Here is a 19,442-nt window from a genome sequence, read left to right as displayed (position 1 = left end):
TGAAGTCACACTGGTACGTTCTGTTGCTGTGTGTTTCCATTCCATGATTAATGTGATTTGAAGAGAAGTAATAAAATGAGCTCTAACATGGAAAGTAAGCTTTTCCGGACACATGTCCACGTAACATATTTTCTTTCTTTGTGTGTGAGGAATGTTTCCTGAAAGTTTGGCCGTACCTTTTTGTAACACCCTGTGTATGACAGCAAGTGTCTGGCGCAGTGGTTGGATCGTTTACTGCTGCTGCAATGGCAGGTTTTCAAGATTTCAATGAGTTCGAACTGGTTTTATAGTCGGCGCACGAGCGATGGGACACACCATCTCCGAGGTAGCGATGAAGTGAGGGATTTTCCCCTACAACCATATCACGAGTATACTGTGAATATCAGGAATTCGGTAAAACATCAAATCTCATCTACATCCATACTCCGCAAGCCACCTGACGGTGTGTGGCGGAGGGTACCTTGAGTACTTCTATCGGTTCTCCGTTCTATTCCAGTCTCGTATTGTTCGTGGAAAGGACTGTCGGTATGCCTTTGTGTGGGCTCTAATCTCTCTGATTTTATCCTCATGGTCTCTTCGCGAGATGTACGTAGGAGGTAGCAATATACTGCTTGACTCCTCGGTGAAGGTATGTTCTCGAAACTTCAACAAAAGCCCGTACCGAGCTACTGAGCGTCTCTCCTGCAGAGTCTTCCACTGGAGTTTATCTATCATCTCCGTAACGCTTTCGCGATTACTAAATGATCCTCTAACGAAGCGCGCTGCTCTCCGTTGGATCTTCTCTCTCTCTTCTATCAACCCTATCTGGTACGGATCCCACACTGCCGAGCAGTATTCAGGCAGTGGGCGAACAAGCGTACTGTAACCTATTTCCTTTGTTTTCGGATTGCATTTCCTAAGGATTCTTCCAATGAATCTCAGTCTGGCATCTGCCTTACCGACTATCAACTTTATATGACCATTCCATTTTAAATCACTCCTAGTGCGTACTCCCAGATAATTTATGGAATTAACTGCTTCCAGTTGCTGGCCTGCTATATTTTAGCTAAATGATAAGGGATCTTTCTATGTATTCGCAGCACAATACACTTGTCTACATTGAGATTCAATTGCCTTTCCCTGCACCATGCGTCAATTCGCTGCAGATCCTCCTGCATTTCAGTACAATTTTCCATTGTTACAACCTCTCGATATACCACAGCATCATCCGCAAAAAGCCTCACTGAACTTCCGATGTTATCCACAATGTCATTTATATATACGACACTCCCCTGCGGCACACGTGAAATCGCTCTTACTACGGAAGACTTCTCTCCATTGAGAATGACATGTTGCATTCTGTTATCTAGGAACTCTTCAATCCAATCACACAATTGGTCTGATAGTCCATATGCTCTTACTTTGTTCATTAAACGACTGTGGGGAACTGTATCGAACCAACACCGACTCAAAGGAAGGCCTCGGCGCTTGTTGGTGACGTCACGTCAGCTAGGCACGGCCAACGCCAGGTCTGTTGCAGGCAGAAACGCCTGGGCGTGCTTATCACTATAAATCTCTTATTTTTGGACAAAATGTTTCGTATTGTTTTGGATTCTGCAGTTTCATTTAGATGAAAGATTTTCTTACTATCGTAAAGCTACAAATGAAGACCATAGTTCTGTATTACTGAATCCTGTTGAAACAAACGTAGATCAATATGAGAAGATGCTTTGCCCCATTGCAAGCTTCCGAAATTTTACATTCAAGTAACTATATTTACTTGATCCATTTTGTTATCCAAACTTACCCCAACCCCCGTACAATGAAATCGTTTCATTTATTTATTTATTTATTTATTTATTTATTTTCGTCACTGGAAATGTGAACTAATTTACATGTGAAAATGTCCAACTGTTGCTAGTCATTAGATTACAGTCGTTTTCAACGAAAGGAATTCTAAACAGGAGACAAAATAGCTTCATACATCGAAAATACTGCTGAGCTTAAACTTTTTTAAACATGCACATTAGAAAAGATCAACACTCCTCTTGCAACTGAAAGGAGAAACTTTATAAGATAAAAAAATTTTATTTGATGAAACAAGTATCTCTCTTTTGCCTCTTCTTCTGTCCCCCACCCCCTCCCCCAACGTGTACAATCGCAAGATATTTCATTAACATTCAGTGCTCCTCACCCCATAGTCAACCAAGATACCTAAATGAAGAGCACCAATATGTTCACAGTTTCTTGTAAAAGCAACCCAGTACCAACGTAACTTCCTCGGATTTACAAATAAGGTAAAGCAGCACGAATTCTGTTGCTGCTGGACCATGAAGTTGTTTTTGTATGTCAATCCTTAAAACAGGTGGAAATTTAAGTTCAGGAATACACTATTTGTTAAGTAGTGTAATGAATTGCACAATTAATTGATTGCAGACATCTCTCAGAACAATGTGTGTTGGTCAACTACCGCCAATAGTTTCACATTTTCCCGTGTCAGGGAGGGAGACACCACCATTATGGGTATGCCTGCAACAGACCTGGCGTTGGCCGTGCCTAGCTGACGTGACGTCACGAACAAGCGCCGAGGCCTTCCTTTGAGTCGGTGTTGATCGAACGCCTTGCGGAAGTCAAGAAACACGGCATCTACCTGGGGACCCGTGTCTATGGCCCTCTGAGTCTCGTGAACGAATAGCGCGAGCTGGGTTTCACACGATCGTCTTTTTCGAAACCCATACTGATGCCTACAGAGTAGATTTCTAGTCTCCAGAAAAGTCATTATACTCGAACATAATACGTGTTCCAAAAGTCTTCAACAGACATCGCTGCGGCCGGCCGGAAAAAGATCGTTAGACGTAAGTGCAACCCTTCCGCAGATTTCAATGCTGAGCCATCAACAAGTGTCAGCGTGCAAACTATTCAACGAAATATCGATATGGGCTTTTGGAGCGGAAGGCCCACTCGTGTGCCCTTGATGACTGCACGACACAAATGTTTACGCCTCGCCTGGGCCCGTCAACTCCATCACGGGATTGTTGATGGCCGGAAATATGTTGCCTCGTCGGTCCAATCTCGTTTCAAATTGTATCGAGCGGGTGGACGTGTACGGATATGGAGACAACCTCATGAATCCATGGACCCTGCATGTCAGCAGGGGACTGTTCAAACTGGTGGAGGCTCTTAATGGTGTGAGGCGTGTGCAGTTAGAGGAATGCGGGACTCCTGATAGTATAGATACGACTCTGAGAGGTGACACGCACGTAAGCATCCTGCCTATTCAACTGCATCCATTCATGTCCATTCTGCATTCCGACGGATTTGGGCAATTCCAGCAGGACAGTGCGACACCCCACACGCCCAGAATTTCTACAGAGTGGTTCCAGGAACACTCTCCTGAATTTAAAAACTTCCGCTGGCCCCCAGACTCCCCAGACATGAACATTATTGAGCATATCTGGGATGACTGCTGTGCGTGCTGTTCAGAAGACATCTCCACCCCGTCGTACTCGTAATGATTTATGGACTGCAAGCGTGATTCACGGTGTCAGTTCCCTCCAGCACTATTTCAGACATTGGTGGAATCCATGCCACGTCGTTTTGCGGCACTTCTGCATGCTCGCGGTGGCCATACACGACACTGGGCAGGTGTACCAAAGTTTTACAAGCAAAACTGCGACTGCGAACAACATACCTTAAAATAAAAAATACTGTATGTATATGGGACCTCACTGACAGTCTTGATAGCAACGACTGATTCGTTAATTTTTATTTCAGGATGTATATATGACGTCAGCTGAATAACTCATGAAGTGACACTGAGTCGCATTGAGGAAAAAAGAAATGTACAACACAACTGGGCTGATAGAAGGAATCAGTTGATAGGGCATATCCTGAACCATTGAGGAAATGGCAGTCTGATGTGAAAAAACCGGCAGGGGGAGACCCAGGCTTGACTACAGTAAACAGGTTTAAATGGTTGTGGGTTGCTGTGGGTATTCAGAGATGAAGAGACAAGCACGGGGTTGACTAACACGGAGAGATAGCTGCACCGAAAGAGTACTCCGGACCTAGTGTAGTCGGATGCTTCTCCCTCCCCCTCCCCCCATAATTCTTGAACATATTCTATAAACGAAAATAATAAATTTCCTTGAGACAGAAAAGCTTATGTCCAGAAATCAGCAGGGCAAAACTCAACTTCCCCTTTTCTCGCATGATATCCTGCGAACCATCGATCGCGCGACATAATGTCAGTCCTAAGAGCCCGGGAGTAAAGTAAAGTAAACAAAAGAAAAATTCGGAGTAGGTATTAAAATCCATGGAGAAGAAATAAAAACTTTGCGGTTCGCCGATGACATTGTAATTCTGTCAGAGACAGCAAAGGACTTGGAAGAGCAGTTGAACGGAATGGACATTGTCTTGAAAGGAGAATATAAGATGAACATCAACAAAAGCAAAACGAGAATCATGGAATGTAGTCGAATTAAGTCGCGTGATGCTGATGGAATTAGATTAGGAAATGAGACACTTAAAGTAGTAAATGAGTTTTGCTGTTTGGGGAGCAAAATAACTGATGATGGTCGAAGTAGAGAAGATATAAAATGTAGACTGGCAATGGCAAGGAAAGCGTTTCTGAAGAAGAGAAATTTGTTAACATCGAGTATAGATTTAAGTGTCAGGAAGTCGTTTCTGAAAGTATTTGTATGGAGTGTAGTCATGTATGGAAGTGAAACATGGGCGATAAATAGTTTGGACAAGAAGAGAATAGAAGCTTTCGAAATGTGGTGCTACAGAAGAATGCTGAAGATTAGATGGGTAGATCACATAACTAATGAGGAGGTATTGAATAGAATTGGGGAGAAGAGGAGTTTGTGGCACAACTAGGCGAAAAGAAGGGATCGGTTGGTAGGACATGTTCTGAGGCATCAAGGGATCACAAATTTAGCATTGGAGGGCAGCGTGGAGGGTAAAAATCGTAGAGGGAGACCAAGAGATGAATACACTAAGCAGATTCAGAAGGATGTAGGTTGCAGTAGGTACTGGGAGATGAAGAAACTTGCACAGGATAGGGTAGCATGGAGAGCTGCATCAAACCAGTCTTAGGACTGAAGACCACAACAACGACAAGAGCCCGGGTTCGATCCCGGCTGGGTCGGAGAATTTCTCCGCTCAGGGACTGGGTGTTGTGTTGCCCTAATCATCATCATTGCATCCCCCATCGACGCGCAAGTCGCCGAAGTGGGGTCAAATCAAAAGACTTGCACCCAGCGAGCGGTCTACGCGACGGGAGGCCCTAGTCACACGACATTTACATTTATGCTATGAAAAAAAAATGGCATCCTAGATCACCAATCTGGTATCCCACCGCTGTCTGGAGCGTCCCACAGGCACGTCGTAGCTGCTCACTGGGCTCAGTTCGAAGCAGTATTCATCACTGAAGACAGTTCTACTCCAGTTAGTGAGATAAAAATAGTGGAAAATTTAAGTATAGTGACTATACCTGGACCAGAATAAGGAAACGATTGACATGTACGGAAAGGGGCGATTTTGTCTGTTCACAGTTATCCGCATGCCCAGTATGGCAGCGGCAGCTAAACATGAGTAATTCAGTATTCATTTCCTTTTTGCGTTAACTTCCAGTACTGATTTTTACCCTTAAGGGACGTAGTAGCGTTTTCAATTCTGTGCTTAGTTCACTGTTCGCTGCAGACTTTTTTGCGTATTAAAAAATCAGTACAAAAAAATAAAGCACGTAACGAAAACAAAGCACAACAGTTAAGGTTAGTGGCTGTAACTGTAACCTGCAGAGAGATATGACAACGGCAAACAGAAGGCGCGACCAAGCTCTTTCTGTGGTCGGTTGTTGCTGTGGAAGCTCTTCTTGTAAACATCTAGCTGTCAATCACTTTGTTACTATGATCCGACCATTGTAGCAAGTGTACCCAGAACCCTTTGTTGTGACATCTCAAAGCTATTTGATCAATATAAATTGCCACCCCCACTCCCCATCACCCCTCTCCAGACTCATGTAAGCAAGACAACTTTCTCTTTTGTTTGTACAAGCGTACTGCACGCCATGGTCTGCACTGTTATTCCTTCTGAATGGTACAAACCCGCAGCGCGCAAATCATATACGACAAAGCCTTGCAGCGGCGAATATGAAATTCAAATGTCTGTCACGCGAAGGCGCCACGTGCAGCTGAAAACAGCCTCAGTCCGAATCTTTTTGTTATTCCAAGTGCCGCGATTTCCAATACATGCGCCTGCCTTCGTGCGTCTCGTTCCTATTCAGTCACAGAAAGACGAAGGGCGTAATTCTTCACATGGCTGCTATCATTGCTGTCGCATATTTCTTTTCGATTTAGTAATGGTAATTTGAACGTATTTCAATTACTCCCGGTATCTATTTCGATATCTTGAAAGCTAAGCCTATCTACAGAGTGAGGATGAAACACCATACGTTTATTAGTCACTGACCCGGAGGTGACGTATTTTACAACACAAATTTTATAGCTACATCCACTTCCCCAAGACTGGAATCAAATGATCTACGGCCGAAGCAGTCACTTATTGTCAAACTGTTTGGAACCTTTAACGCATCTTACTGCTAAAATATAGATTCTTCCCAGCGATTCACATTTATTTATTCCACATCCAAGTGACACTTGTAATTGCGCTGGTGGGCCTTAAATGACTGGGAGCGTAAACCTAGCATAAGTGACTTCCCAGTCCACTTGCCTATGAGTATAGTAAAGCGAAACGCAGAAGACAGAGAAAGTCTGCTACAGCGTGCTAAATACAGGACAAAGACTGATTAGTTAACGCCGTTTTGCTGGCGGCGTTTTCTCACGGATGTGCAGGGAACGACAGACTTGACGAAAAGTGAACAGAAAACCGACAAATTAATAATTTCAAAAGTACTGTCAGTAGCGTGATGTTGTTTTCGCATAAATTCACAGAAAAAGATGAAATGTCGGTATTGTCGATATAATTACATTGGTTGTGTGTAAAGTTGCTATACGGACAAATAAAAAAATGTGCTGTTCCGGCTAGATACTTCATCCTACAGTGAACCTTGAACTGTGTACTGAGACGGATATTGTTTCCGAGCTGACACTGTGTGTTATGTTCCAGTAGCGTCTTTCCCGTCACGTCGCTGGAACTGTGGGGCCACGTTATTACATTGTAACTCGGTCAGCAAAATCTACGGCCACATCGTAAGTCAAACAGTGGCGAGGAGCAAACAACTCATGAAAAATTTAATCTGCAATTTTTAGTAACTCACCAATTAAATAAGTAATAGAAGCAGAATAATAAGAAAGAAAACCATAGCAAAGGTACGATCATTGTTTATAGACTTGTAGAAAATAGTGAATGTGCTAAGCTTAAATGCAGTGCTCTCCAGGAAAGTTACACTAGGAAGTAGTAGTACAGGATTTGCAGATGTTCCTGGGAGCGGTGCACCTGAGAATTGAGTAAAGCATCTGAAACGTATCCTAAATAGTTTAGTGTCTTATTACGTTGCGCCCTTTTTTAACACTTTAGGCAGGTTAAAGTTGAAGATTCTATTGATGGCTGTTGTACAAAAATGAGCGAGGGCATCGACAGTCGATTCAGTGATACTTTCTCGGAATCAACCGATTCGCTGTCCAAAATAGGCTGCATTACTGTATCAAAAGGTTGCATTTCAAGGAATCGTGAATCTTGACCGGAAGAGCGACGCAGAATTCTTAACGCTTTATTTTAGTTTTGTCGTGGCCACTTACCAAAAGCCCAGTATTCTGATCTTTAACTGCCAGGTTTGTTAGTTAAGCAGCAAACCGTGTGTGCTGCTGAGGATATGATAATTTCTCAATTTTTACGGTATAGTTTTGCACTTTCAGACAGGTTTGACTTAATTGCTATTTAACAATTTGCGGTGCTGACAACCTTTCGGAGAAGCCATGTTAACATGGAGTCTTACGAGGAAATACGTCCCGTCTGTTGTATAGAGTTGAAAAAGTGGCTATATACTCAACGGGATGCGCCTAGAAAGGTTCGTGACACTGCAATACATCTTAGCTGTGCGGGTTGTCCGCGTAATAGGCGCTCTCGATGACGCTCAACCGGCTTCCGACTCAGCTACCTTCACGTTCGTCATCTATAATACCAGCGAGATGTGTACAAAACGGTTTAAACCTTGAAAAATATATACTTCTTTTGGTAACCCCTTTTTGTTTTGCTCACTAAAATTTTATACTGCCGCACTGTTCGGTTTCGGCAAATAGCTCATACAAAAACATAATAAAATACATAAATAGAAAGCATCACTGTATGAGACCATGCAGCAGCAGTATTTTCCGACTACCGTGGTGTCCCAAGGGCATTACATGGAAAACATTTTTCACCTTCAGGTAGCAGCGTTAATGGAAGTTAAAAATCGGATAATTTCAAACGTTGTATTAACCTGTGAAAGCTGTAATAACTGAAATCTCTGTCTTAACCAAGGCTAAAGCGTCAGGCGCACTGTGTGCCCAAGAAAGATTTTGTACCCTGTTCATTGTGTAATTATTAGAACATAAGTTTTCGTTCCCACTACAGTAATACGTTCTATAAGCGAAGACGATAGACATTTCAGACAAAAAGAGAACAGAAGCTTTTGAAATGAGGTGCTACAGATGAATGCTGAAGGTTACATAGGTAGATCGCGTGACTAATGATGTACTGAATAGAACTGAGGAGAGAAGAATTTTTGGCATCACTTGATTAAAAGAAGGTATCGGGGGAAGTACGATGGGTGAAAATTGTAGAGGAAGACCAAGATACAAACACAGTAAGCAGTTTCAAATGCATGTAGGTGTGGTAGTTATTCGGGATGATGAAGATTATACAGGATAGAGTATCTGGAAAGCTACATCAAACCAACTCAACATATGGAATGACAAATGTATGGTTACGTACTGAGTTTGAGCCGTTTCCATGTGCCTTGCTCTTCCATGTTTCGTTTCGGTATGTGGAGATACATTTTGAAGCCGCGTTGTGGTTTTTACACAATATATATTTCTGATTATTGGCATAGTAATTTGTTCAAAATAGATTCTTCAGTAGTTATCTCGTCGCTCGAACTTTGTTGTGTGACGTACCAGCACGGGTGCATGCGCGTTCACTGCTACGAATTAGTTAAGTGTAAAGTTATAAATCGGTGTTGCGTGGATACGATTTTAACTGGAACATTGATTCGGGTGTCAATGCGGAAAGCTCTTGCGGAGCACTACTAGGATAGCTCAGTTACCATGTTATTGTACATAGAACAAAGTACAGAATACGATGTTAAAAGGTGTCACTGTAGTGTGGATCTTTTCGTAAAATGACGGAATATGGTCACATTTTACTTGTAATGAAAAGTGATTTGAAAATATGAAATAGAGATATTATAAATGTGCTTGCTTGACAGTGACGCTTAAGTCGAAATTTTGGCTAGTCGCACGATTAAATAAACATTACAGCCTACTACGGACTACGTTTACGTTTATTAAGCATCTGGAGGCTGTGAGCGCCCCTCCCCCCCCCCCCCCCCCCAATACAAAATTTTACGTACTGTTTTATTCGCATTGACCTTGATGGCAGCATGGAAGGAACTGGAGCGTAAAGTGTCACAATTTACACAAGGGTAATGGGAACTGCGGTGATCGTCTTTCTGTTTCCTCAGCGCACAGTCTGCGACCGACACCCGAGCGAGTAAAGCTAGGGTATAATGAAGCCTCAACTTATTTTGCTCTGACTTATAATGATGTTTCACGTCTTTAGCAGCTAGCAAAAACCATCCTATTTTCTTTCTTCCGTCACAGAACACTAGCATATAAAACTCGGGCTATAGTTCAATAAATTGATATAAGCTAATATTTTAACACGTTCTCACTGTCGTATATTTGTGAAGATTGTGTTTCAGGACGCACAGGACAGTCCTCTTACTCTATACTACCCATATCTTTTGCGATTTCCAGTTATTAGCCGTAATTCGGCTGTTGTTCAGAACAAGGAGAACTGCTGACGAGACTAAGTAAAGACATAGTAAAATCAGGATTACATAAAATAAGTCTTCTATCGGTAAATGAAATTATGCATTTCAGCACCCCAAAACACAATTTTTCTCTGTACAGAAAATTAACCTTCCCATAACACGAACCGTAGTTACCATGTATATAATTCATTTGTTCCTAAACAACTACAGGAATTTAATTAATTTGTTATTTTGTCCGACAAAAACCTCTCGTTGTACATAAGTCATCCGCAGCTGTGATTAGAAAACTTATACTGTGTTCATCTAGTACGTATAGAACAACACGTGTAGATATGGAGAAATCAACGAATATGTTTCATGAGAACTCATCACAATGTTTTAAAGTAAAACACATTCACAGAAAAACGTACAAAATTTGTCCTTACTGTGTACACGCTTTATTTAAACATTATAACGATTTCCAGAATGAATTTTTCACTCATCAGTGTCCACTGATATGAAATCTCCTGGCAGATTAAAACTGTGTGCCGGGCCTTGTCTCGAACCCGAGACATTTATCTTTCGCGGTCAAGTTCTCTATCGACTGAGCTAACCGAGAACGTTCGTAGAGCACTTGCCCGTGAAAGATAAAGGTCCGGGGTTCAAGCCTCAATCCGGCATACGGTTTTAATCTGCAAGGAAGTTTCATTCTAACGAGTTGTAATGTAACAAAACATCACTCATACTATGTGTATATGCTTGCTATTACTTCGTTTTAAAATACTTGGCAAATGTCTTTATATTCAGGTTAAGTGATTGCTGATAGCTTGAGAATGGCCTTGGAGCCAAAACTATGTGATACATACATGCAAATAGGTGTTTATGCACCTGGAACTACTATGCAATCAGATCTGATATAAATGGTATAACAACTAATTTAAGGTCATAAGCATTACAAAAAAATTCCTTGCGATTGGAATATAATATAAGAACCGACAGCACCTCTTCTAAAGCGTTGGTGCGATTTGCATCTGAGTTACTTCCTACGACTTGCGAATGCCAGACGATAGAAATCAAGCATGACACAGATGACGGTACGCAAACGTGCGATCTCTACAGAAACTTGTAATTACTTGTATTTCCAATTTACATTTATATTTGGATCAGGTTCGTTAGACTATAAGGCACGTTCTCCCTTTGAGAGTCCCTTATATAATCCTTGGAAGACAGCTTCGGCAGAAGTAAGTTTGGAGAGGTGTAGCACCCTCTCTACATTCGTCTTCTCACATACACGATTTTCATCCAGCAAACGCTGAAATCTGAAGAAATAGCAATCTGTTTGCCTCACGCTAGACTGTGTTACGCAACATTTCAGCTTCTCCACCACTATTTACGCGACCATTATCGTTCTATCGGCACACTCTTATCCATACCAGCGACTTTGGTTCACATCAGGGCTCCATAGTCTTCTGGAAATATGATGATGATGGTTGGTTTGTGGGGCGCTCAACTGCGCGGTTATCAGCGCCCGTACAAATTCCCAACCTTTACTCAGTCCAATCTCGCCACTTTCATGAATGATGATGAAACGATGAGGACGGCACAGACACCCAGTCCCCGGGCAGAGAAAATCCCAACCCGGGACCCCGTGATTCAGAGACAGTTACGCTAGCCCCTAGACCACGAGATGCGGACTTCATGAAATATAAATAGTATATTGACACCTGTAGGAATAGTACAAGCTGCAAGAATGTAGTTAGCAGCGAATTCCTAAAAAAAAAAAAAAAAAAAAAAAAAGTTATGCTTGAAGGTACGCTTCATTTTCCCACACTGTGAGGAGGGAAGACTGTTACAGTGTCGTTTCCAGTACTTATGGGTCCACAGCATCAATAAATTTGTTAATATCATTTTGCTTAGTGTTTTATTTTACGATTGCAATTTCGGTATTATGCAGTTTTCAAGGATCTACGAAATTTGCTCATTGCGTTGTATTGTTATTTGTACATGCTTAATAACGGATTAATGCCGAAATTGCAATCGTAAAATAAAACACCAATAGCTCAAAGCAAGATGACATTTAAAAAATTTCCTTTCCCTTTGAGCCACACTGGTATTGCGTCTAGAGAAATTATCTAGGATGGTATTTCTAGATCAAGCATTTACCTTACAATTCAAGACAAGCTCCTGATACACTTGGTATAAGGCATTAAAGCAAGCGCTAGTTCTAGAATATCAGGAAGGGGAATATCCACTTAGCGAATTATCCGTACATAGTACGGCAACGTTCAAAGAAATAATAAACAAAACCTGAAGTATCCTGTTGTAATCAGTACGAATATTATCTTTTGAATATGCAAGCATGTCACTCTTGTATCACTGCCGAAGACAATGCAACATCCTCCTCTGAAATATGGTTTCAAGGTTGTAGTAGTAAGGAATGTGACATTGCTACTAATCCGATCAATCTTGTGAAACATATTTTTGTGAAACATATTTTATGGTTGTGAAGACACGAATGATGGAAAAAGTCGCGAGAGATTAAATACTGATGCCTATTAACAGAGTCTGGAGCAACTAGGTGACGCGAATATAATGAACAAACTGTGTTGGTTAAAGGAAGGGAGCGGAGACTATGTGATCGAGGAACAGTTATAGCGCGCACAAAGACGCTGAAATGCGTCGATGTGATATTACAGTATGTAGTACAAACGAATTTTCACTGTGTAGCTACGTTTTAAGTCTCCGGAAAATTAGAATCATTGGTAGGGAAAAAGCAAATGACAGAAAAAGAAGAAAAAAAGGAAAAAATACTTCCAGAAAGTGAACTGAAAGTAAGTGATCCGAAATACAATGTTTTAGGTGTAGTCAGTAACCCTATCCCCGATTCTGTAAAGAATCGAACTCCCATGCATAAATGTAATACGTGCTAGACTATACTGGCGGAAAAAAGAATCGCAACACCAAGAAGCAGTTGTGCGAGATAAATGGAAGTAGGTAGGCGTGTTTCTACATCTGAAACATGATGTCTATTCAGATTTCGCGCCAGTCGCTTAAGAGTGGCGCTAGTCGCGCCACTATGAGGATGCAGATCAGGTTTGCTTTAAATACACGCTGTAACGGTCGTGAGCGTTAGTTACCTTTAAGGCTGGACGTGATGAATTGATATTAGTCAAGAATGCCTTTAAGGCAACAGAGACGGCATTATCAACACCTCATTTAGTTTGAATTTGTGATATTGCAGAAATACCTGGCAGGAATGTAGCCACTGTACATGACTCCTGGTAGCGGTGTTCGCGAGAACTTACGGTCGCAAGAAGACAGGGCTTCAGACGGCCGCCGGCCGTTGTGGCCGAGCGGTTGTAGGCGCTTCAGTCCGGAACCACGCCGCGCTGCTACGGTCGCAGGTTCGAATCCTGCCTCGGGCATGGATGTGTTTGATGTCTTTACGTTAGTTAGGTTTAACTAGAACTCTGGCCCATCGTACTGCATCTGCAGCAGCAACTTGAGCAGCACCTGACAACGCACTGTAACAAATCGGTTACTTCAAGGTCAGTTCCGAGCCAAACGCCCTGCAGCTTGCATTCCACTGACCACAAACCACAGCCATTTGCTACTTTAGTGGTGTCAAGCGAGAGTTCACTGAGGACAAGGTGGAGGTCCTTGTGTTTTCTGACGATGGAAGCCAGTTCTGCCTCGGTGCAAGTGGGGGCCGTGTGTTGGGTATGGGGAGGTCAGGTGAGCGCCTGCAACCAACCTGACTGCGTGCTAGACACACTGGACATAAACCTGGAGTTATGGTCTGGAGTGCAATTCCGTATGACAGCAGAGCACACTTGTGACTATCCCGCGCACCCTGACTGAAAGTTTGTACGTCAATCTGGTGACCTACCTGTTGTGCTGCCATTCATTAACAGCAAGAGGACAACGCTCGCCAAAATACCGCTGTTGTAGCCCAAATTGCTCTACAGAATCTCGACATGTTACTCTGGCCTTCTCGATCACGAGATCTGTCTCCAAACGAGCACATATGGGATATCATCGGATGACCACTCCAGCGTGATCCCTAAACAGCATTAACCGTCCGTGTACTGACCGACCAAGTGCAACGGGCATGGAACTCTATCCCCCAAACTGACATCCGGCACCTACATAACCCAATGCATGCACGTTTATATGCTTGCATAATGTTAATCACTTAAATGTGTTATCTAGGCAAATGTATTCCCGAAATTTTATCACTCTACACTAATTATTTTTCGGTGTAGCGAATTTTTTCCGTCATGGTGTTGTTATGTTAGCCGGGGACCTAGAAACGACGGAGAGGCCCCGTCGCAGCCGCAGTGGTCCGCAACCGCGCGACGTCTATCGCAGTCCACCTCACTCCTCCGCCCCACACCGAACCCTGGGTTATTGTGCGGTTCGGCCCCCGGTGGACCCCCCAGGGAACGTCTCACACCAAGCGAGTGTAACCCCTATGTTTGCGTGGTAGAGTAATGGTGGTGTACGCGTACGTGGAGAACTTGTTTGCGCAGCAATCGCCGACATGGTGTAGCTGAGGCGGAATAAAGGGAACCAGCCCGCATTCGCCGAGGCAGATGGGAAACCGCCTAAAAACCATCCAGATTGGCCGGTTCACCGAACCTCGACACAAGTCCGCCGGGGACCAGGCGCTCCTTCCCAGTCCGGAAAGCCGTGCGCGAGACCGCACTGCCAACCGGGCGGGCTTCCGTCGGTGTACTTGTCGTTCGATGTTATAATTATGAATTTACATTCAGTGGTATATGTGAATACTGCTTGTAAAGTTAGCAATGAACAAGTAATAAATTAAAATCTGGTGCCTGAAATTTTATTGCTTGAACCACAGAAATTTTACTGCCTAAACACAGAAATTTAGGAAACGATAAAACGTTTCCCTTTCATTATTTTGTGTGTGTGGGCAGGGGGGGGGGGTGAGGATCAGCGAGAAAACGTTTGGAATTATGTGTAAAGTTTTCCAGAAGTTGCCAACTGCACTCATTTTCAAATACTGGATGAATATGCTTGGGGTAATTTGGGCACCTTCAGTTACTCTGCCTCAAGGCGTACCCACAGTTTCTAATTTTAATACTTGCCTTATTATGTTAGCCTTTCACATAAGATTATATCTCTTAATGAGTAGATTATAACACTGTATGAAAATCAAATTTCTGTTGTCCCTGGAAGCCGTTACATAGGCAACCTGTAGCTGAAATTTTGCAGCATTTAAGCCGTTTAGCAATACAGATTTTTTAAATAACGATTACATCTGAGAAAGCTTACGTTTTATAGTGGTCTCCCAGATGCGATATAAAGCACGCTTTATAGCCACAGTAAAGAATACTTTCCCGTAGGAGCATGTGTATTTTGCATTGTTTTTCGATTTTATCCATGCAGTCTCGGTTTCGCGTCAGTCCGTACAATCGTGAGCTTGCTATACCTTTAATTTCTGAGTTAGTATTGTCCCAATTCAGCCAAAAATATGTAAGGTGTGTGTGTGTGTGTGTGTGTGTGTGTGTAGAGAGAAAATTCCCGCTGCGTGCAGCAAGCAGCAGGCACACTTACCTGCCACTGAGCATGTAGGGCAGCAGGAAGGACATCTCGTCCTCGAACTTCCACTTGGTGTACTTCTTGTTGGCGTGTGTGGCCTTGCTGCTGAACCTCCGCCGCTTGATGGCGTTCATGTAGCAGTTTCGTAGCTTCCGCCACGCTTTGAGGCACTCCGAACCTGCGAAAGCCAACGTCTGATTAGCCACAGTCGACTTGCGAGCCAGAATAGCGCATGCGTTGTTCTACTTAACACAGCTCGCCGCATTACTGGGGACAAACCTTTGAGGACTACTCAGTTTCAGCTGTGCAATCTATTACAAAATAATGACAGTGTTATAAAGGGTTATGCGTTGCAGAGAACATTGTATTCGACGATAAGAAATTTCATTACATAGTGTAATAGTTACTCTCACCAGCTACTTGTCACTGGATACTGGGACAGAGATCCCGGGTTCAATTCCCGCTCATCACCTCAGACTTTTCTATTGTGGAAATGTCTGCCCGGATCCTAACAACTTCGTGTTCCCATATGATAAATTATTTAACAAAATAAGCAGCTAAGGCTGTGTAAAATCGAAAGGCTTCGACCAAGCTAGAACCCAATCGTCGTCATCATAATTCATTTACCTACTTAGATTGTTAGCTATCTAAGGACGATTATAAACTTGTAACTATTGTGCCAGTCGCTCGTTTTTTTTCCGTTCAAGCCAGTTGTTTTCAGTTCATTGTGTAATGACGGCGTTCATCCGACCAATTGCCTTGATTCTCACTATAGTTGTTCCGTTGATGTTCTGGTTTAGTGTATATTCGTTTGTGTGTCCATTTCGGTTCCTTTTCGATCTTCTTGCACCAGTATCTTCTTGTTTTCGGTTTCGGATCAGAGACCCAAAAAATACGTTTCGTCCATTTGGCCACACAAATGGATCAAATGGCTCTGACACCTAGAACTTAGGACTAGTTAAACCTAACTAACCTAAGGACATTACACACATCCACGCCCGAGGCAGGATTCGCACCTGCGACCGTAGCGGTCGTCCGGTTCCAGAGTGTAGCTCCTAGAACCGCTTGGCCACAACGGCCGGCCTTTGGAGTCAAACATTCTTCGCATGTTGCTATGAAGTCGAACTCTGTGATTGCATGTTATTTGCCTTTTTTTTAAATTTACAATATTTCTGTCGTTGAAGTCCCCGTCCACCCAGATATAGGATTTCAGTTTTTCCTTAAATAACGTAGGCCAAATGCTGGGATGCTGCCTTTCAAAAGGGATTCAGCCAATTTCCTTCCCCCAATCTGAGCCTGGGCTCCGCGTTGAATGACCTTTTCGTCAATCGAACATCTTACGTAATCTTTTTAAGAAAGATAGTTGATTTTACCATTCATGTAAACAAAAGTTTTCTGTTGTTTATCAGCATAGAGCTGAATGGTTAATTTGTTTCGCAAATAACCACCAAAAACTAACTTTATGATGGAAAATACGTACACTGGTTGTACAAAATGAAGTGAAACTCACCATTTAACACAATGTTGGATTTCACCGCCTTAGTAACCCAGAGCAATGAGAACCTTTCTCAATATCGGTGCATGTATGCCCTGAACGGTTTTCACTGGTAAAAGTGTTTCAATTCCATAATAGATGTCCGGCGATTATAGCGCACCATGATTGCTTTTTCGTATACAGGCGAGCATATAACGCTTCTCATCCATCTTATTTCACATCGCAAGAGAAGAGCAATTCGTTGTACAATCATAGTTTGACTCGTGGAGGGGAAAAATTGTTGGATCTTGCAAACTTGTCATGCTTGTGGTTGTGTCTGCGCAGCGCCGGTTTGAGAACCAAGCGACGCAAAACTGGTATACGGGTGTATCATAAATAGTAGCGAAAACTGACACGGACGAAATAGAAACGAAAACGTTCCAGTAAACACGGGTTCGGAAATGAGCCCTTTACAAGATAGTTACGAATATGTCGTTATGAACTACCACTGACTTCAGTATTAAATATTGTCCTAGTTAGAATTTATAAACAGTAGGGCAAATAAAAGTGGCCTTAGCATTTTGAAACCATTCGTAGCAACATTAAAGGAAGAGGAAAAGATCTAAACTTACATCCAACAGGATGGAGCGACTACTCATACAGCCGGACGAACTTCGAAGCACATTTACAAAATCTTCACGCCTGGCAGAGTTGTTAGCAGAGGTCAGTCTGACCGCCCAGGTCTCCTTATCTCTGTGTGGGCTTACTTTGTGTGGGAAGCCCTCAGGTCGAGAGTGTAGCGCAACAACCCCCATATAGTCTTCAAGAATTCAAGAACTGCAGCAGAACATTTCAGATGAGACTGCAGCAATTCTTGCAGTCCAGCTTCGATCTGAATGAATGGTGGTCTGTTAGTCAGGTTAGTGCCGTATTTCCTTTCCTCTGCTATGTTTCTTTGTTGTCTAGAACTGTTCTCCAGGCCACTTTTATTTCCCCCTTTCTGTACCAGTAAACCATCACGCCCGGTTCCTTAAAGAATCATTGTGATGGACGCTCTGTTCATTACATACCGCATAATATGTATAGCTTATGAAAATGGCCAATGTATGACCAAAATATGAAAGTTAATGCAGATGAGTAGGAAAAACGAACCCATAATGTTGGAATACAGTATTATTAGTGTGCTGCTACCAAGTCACGTCGATTACATATCTGCGGATAACGTTGCAAAGCAGTATGAATTGGAGTGAGCATGTAAGGACTGTAGTAGCGAAATCGCGTGTATTAAAACGGCGTCAAACTTCTATCACATTGCATGTGAGTTAATGTTTTATGTATTTGACGTTAAGCATGCAAGCGGAAAAAAATTAGAAAAGATTTGAAACTACTTTTAAAGTTCGCTATGAGTACGTAGGTGCTCTCACTATATAACTCTGAATGAATTTAGCCTGGGTAATTTGCGATCCATTTTAAGAAAAAGCTAGTTCTCCACGCATCCCAGTGTTTGACGTAATCTCTCCTGAGCTTTGTACCGTACAAGGATATAATTTTGCATCTACATTCAGCGATATATGTGGACACTGTTTGCAAAAAGTGAGGAGTAGAATTAGAAGTGAAGATGTAGTAAATTAAAACGTTATGGCAAATGCTGAAGTTTGAGTGCATGAAATAAGAAGATGTAAGCGATGCACAATTTTTACCTTTCATTATTTTGGGGGGAGGGGGGGGGGCATAGCAGCGGAGAAAGTTTCTAAATTGGTTCAGATTTCACCCAAGGCCTACCTCAACAAGAAATACGATACCACTTCAGCACATTACATTTTGCAATTTGTGCTCTGTCTGTTTTCCTCACATAATTACCAATGGAATATTCCTTCCTATCAAATTTGTGATTCCCTGTCTAAACATAATTTTGACTATGTTTAACAATTTCTGAAATTTAAACCCCTTACGTTACGATTTAAGTTCAAACTGCCTGGGCCCAAAATGTAAACACGATCACCCGGCCCTTGAGCCATTCAAAGCTCGGCAAATCGTTTTGACATTGTACTAAAATTCATTCTGACGTTCTAATCGTGCGCGCACGACTTTACGGGATGTAAGTACATGTGTAAGATCCAACTGCTTTAATTTAGTGAAATATCCGATAGTTAATTCCAGCCTTATACAGTAGTTGTCAGGAATATCACAAAAGTTTTATTATCTATCAGTACAATATAATAGAAATAGATACCATGACACCATTTATGTCCAATTACTGAACTCATCCACAATTAACATAATTAGCACTTTTACAAAAAACAACAACACTGCGTGTGTGTGTGTGTGTGTGTGACATCGTTCGAACTATACGGGTACATGGTAGTGGCATTTTGCATCTCTTGCACGCCCACGCTGTTTCACTATGTTTTATGTTTTCCGTGCAAACTTTGCAGTCGGGATGGCTTT

The 19,442-nt window shown here is 42.4% G+C and overlaps 2 protein-coding genes across 2 annotated transcripts in view; one reads left to right on the top strand and one right to left on the bottom strand.

Moving 5' to 3' along the window:
• The window catches only part of LOC126251326 (DENN domain-containing protein 5B), a 524,570-nt gene that overhangs the window by 295,240 nt on the left and 209,888 nt on the right, over positions 1 to 19,442 (top strand). The gene's annotated exons all lie outside the window — the stretch shown is intronic.
• LOC126251327 (uncharacterized) overlaps positions 1 to 19,442 on the bottom strand; it is a 49,624-nt gene that overhangs the window by 3,972 nt on the left and 26,210 nt on the right. The window contains exon 2 of the mRNA XM_049951667.1: positions 15,536 to 15,698. Within this exon, the coding sequence (XP_049807624.1) occupies positions 15,536 to 15,698 (163 nt within the window). The remainder of the gene's footprint in view (positions 1 to 15,535; positions 15,699 to 19,442) is intronic.

This window comes from Schistocerca nitens, chromosome 4 (genome assembly GCF_023898315.1).
Source record: "Schistocerca nitens isolate TAMUIC-IGC-003100 chromosome 4, iqSchNite1.1, whole genome shotgun sequence".
Lineage (NCBI taxonomy): Eukaryota > Metazoa > Arthropoda > Insecta > Orthoptera > Acrididae > Schistocerca > Schistocerca nitens.
This window is presented reverse-complemented; position numbering and strand designations above follow the sequence as displayed.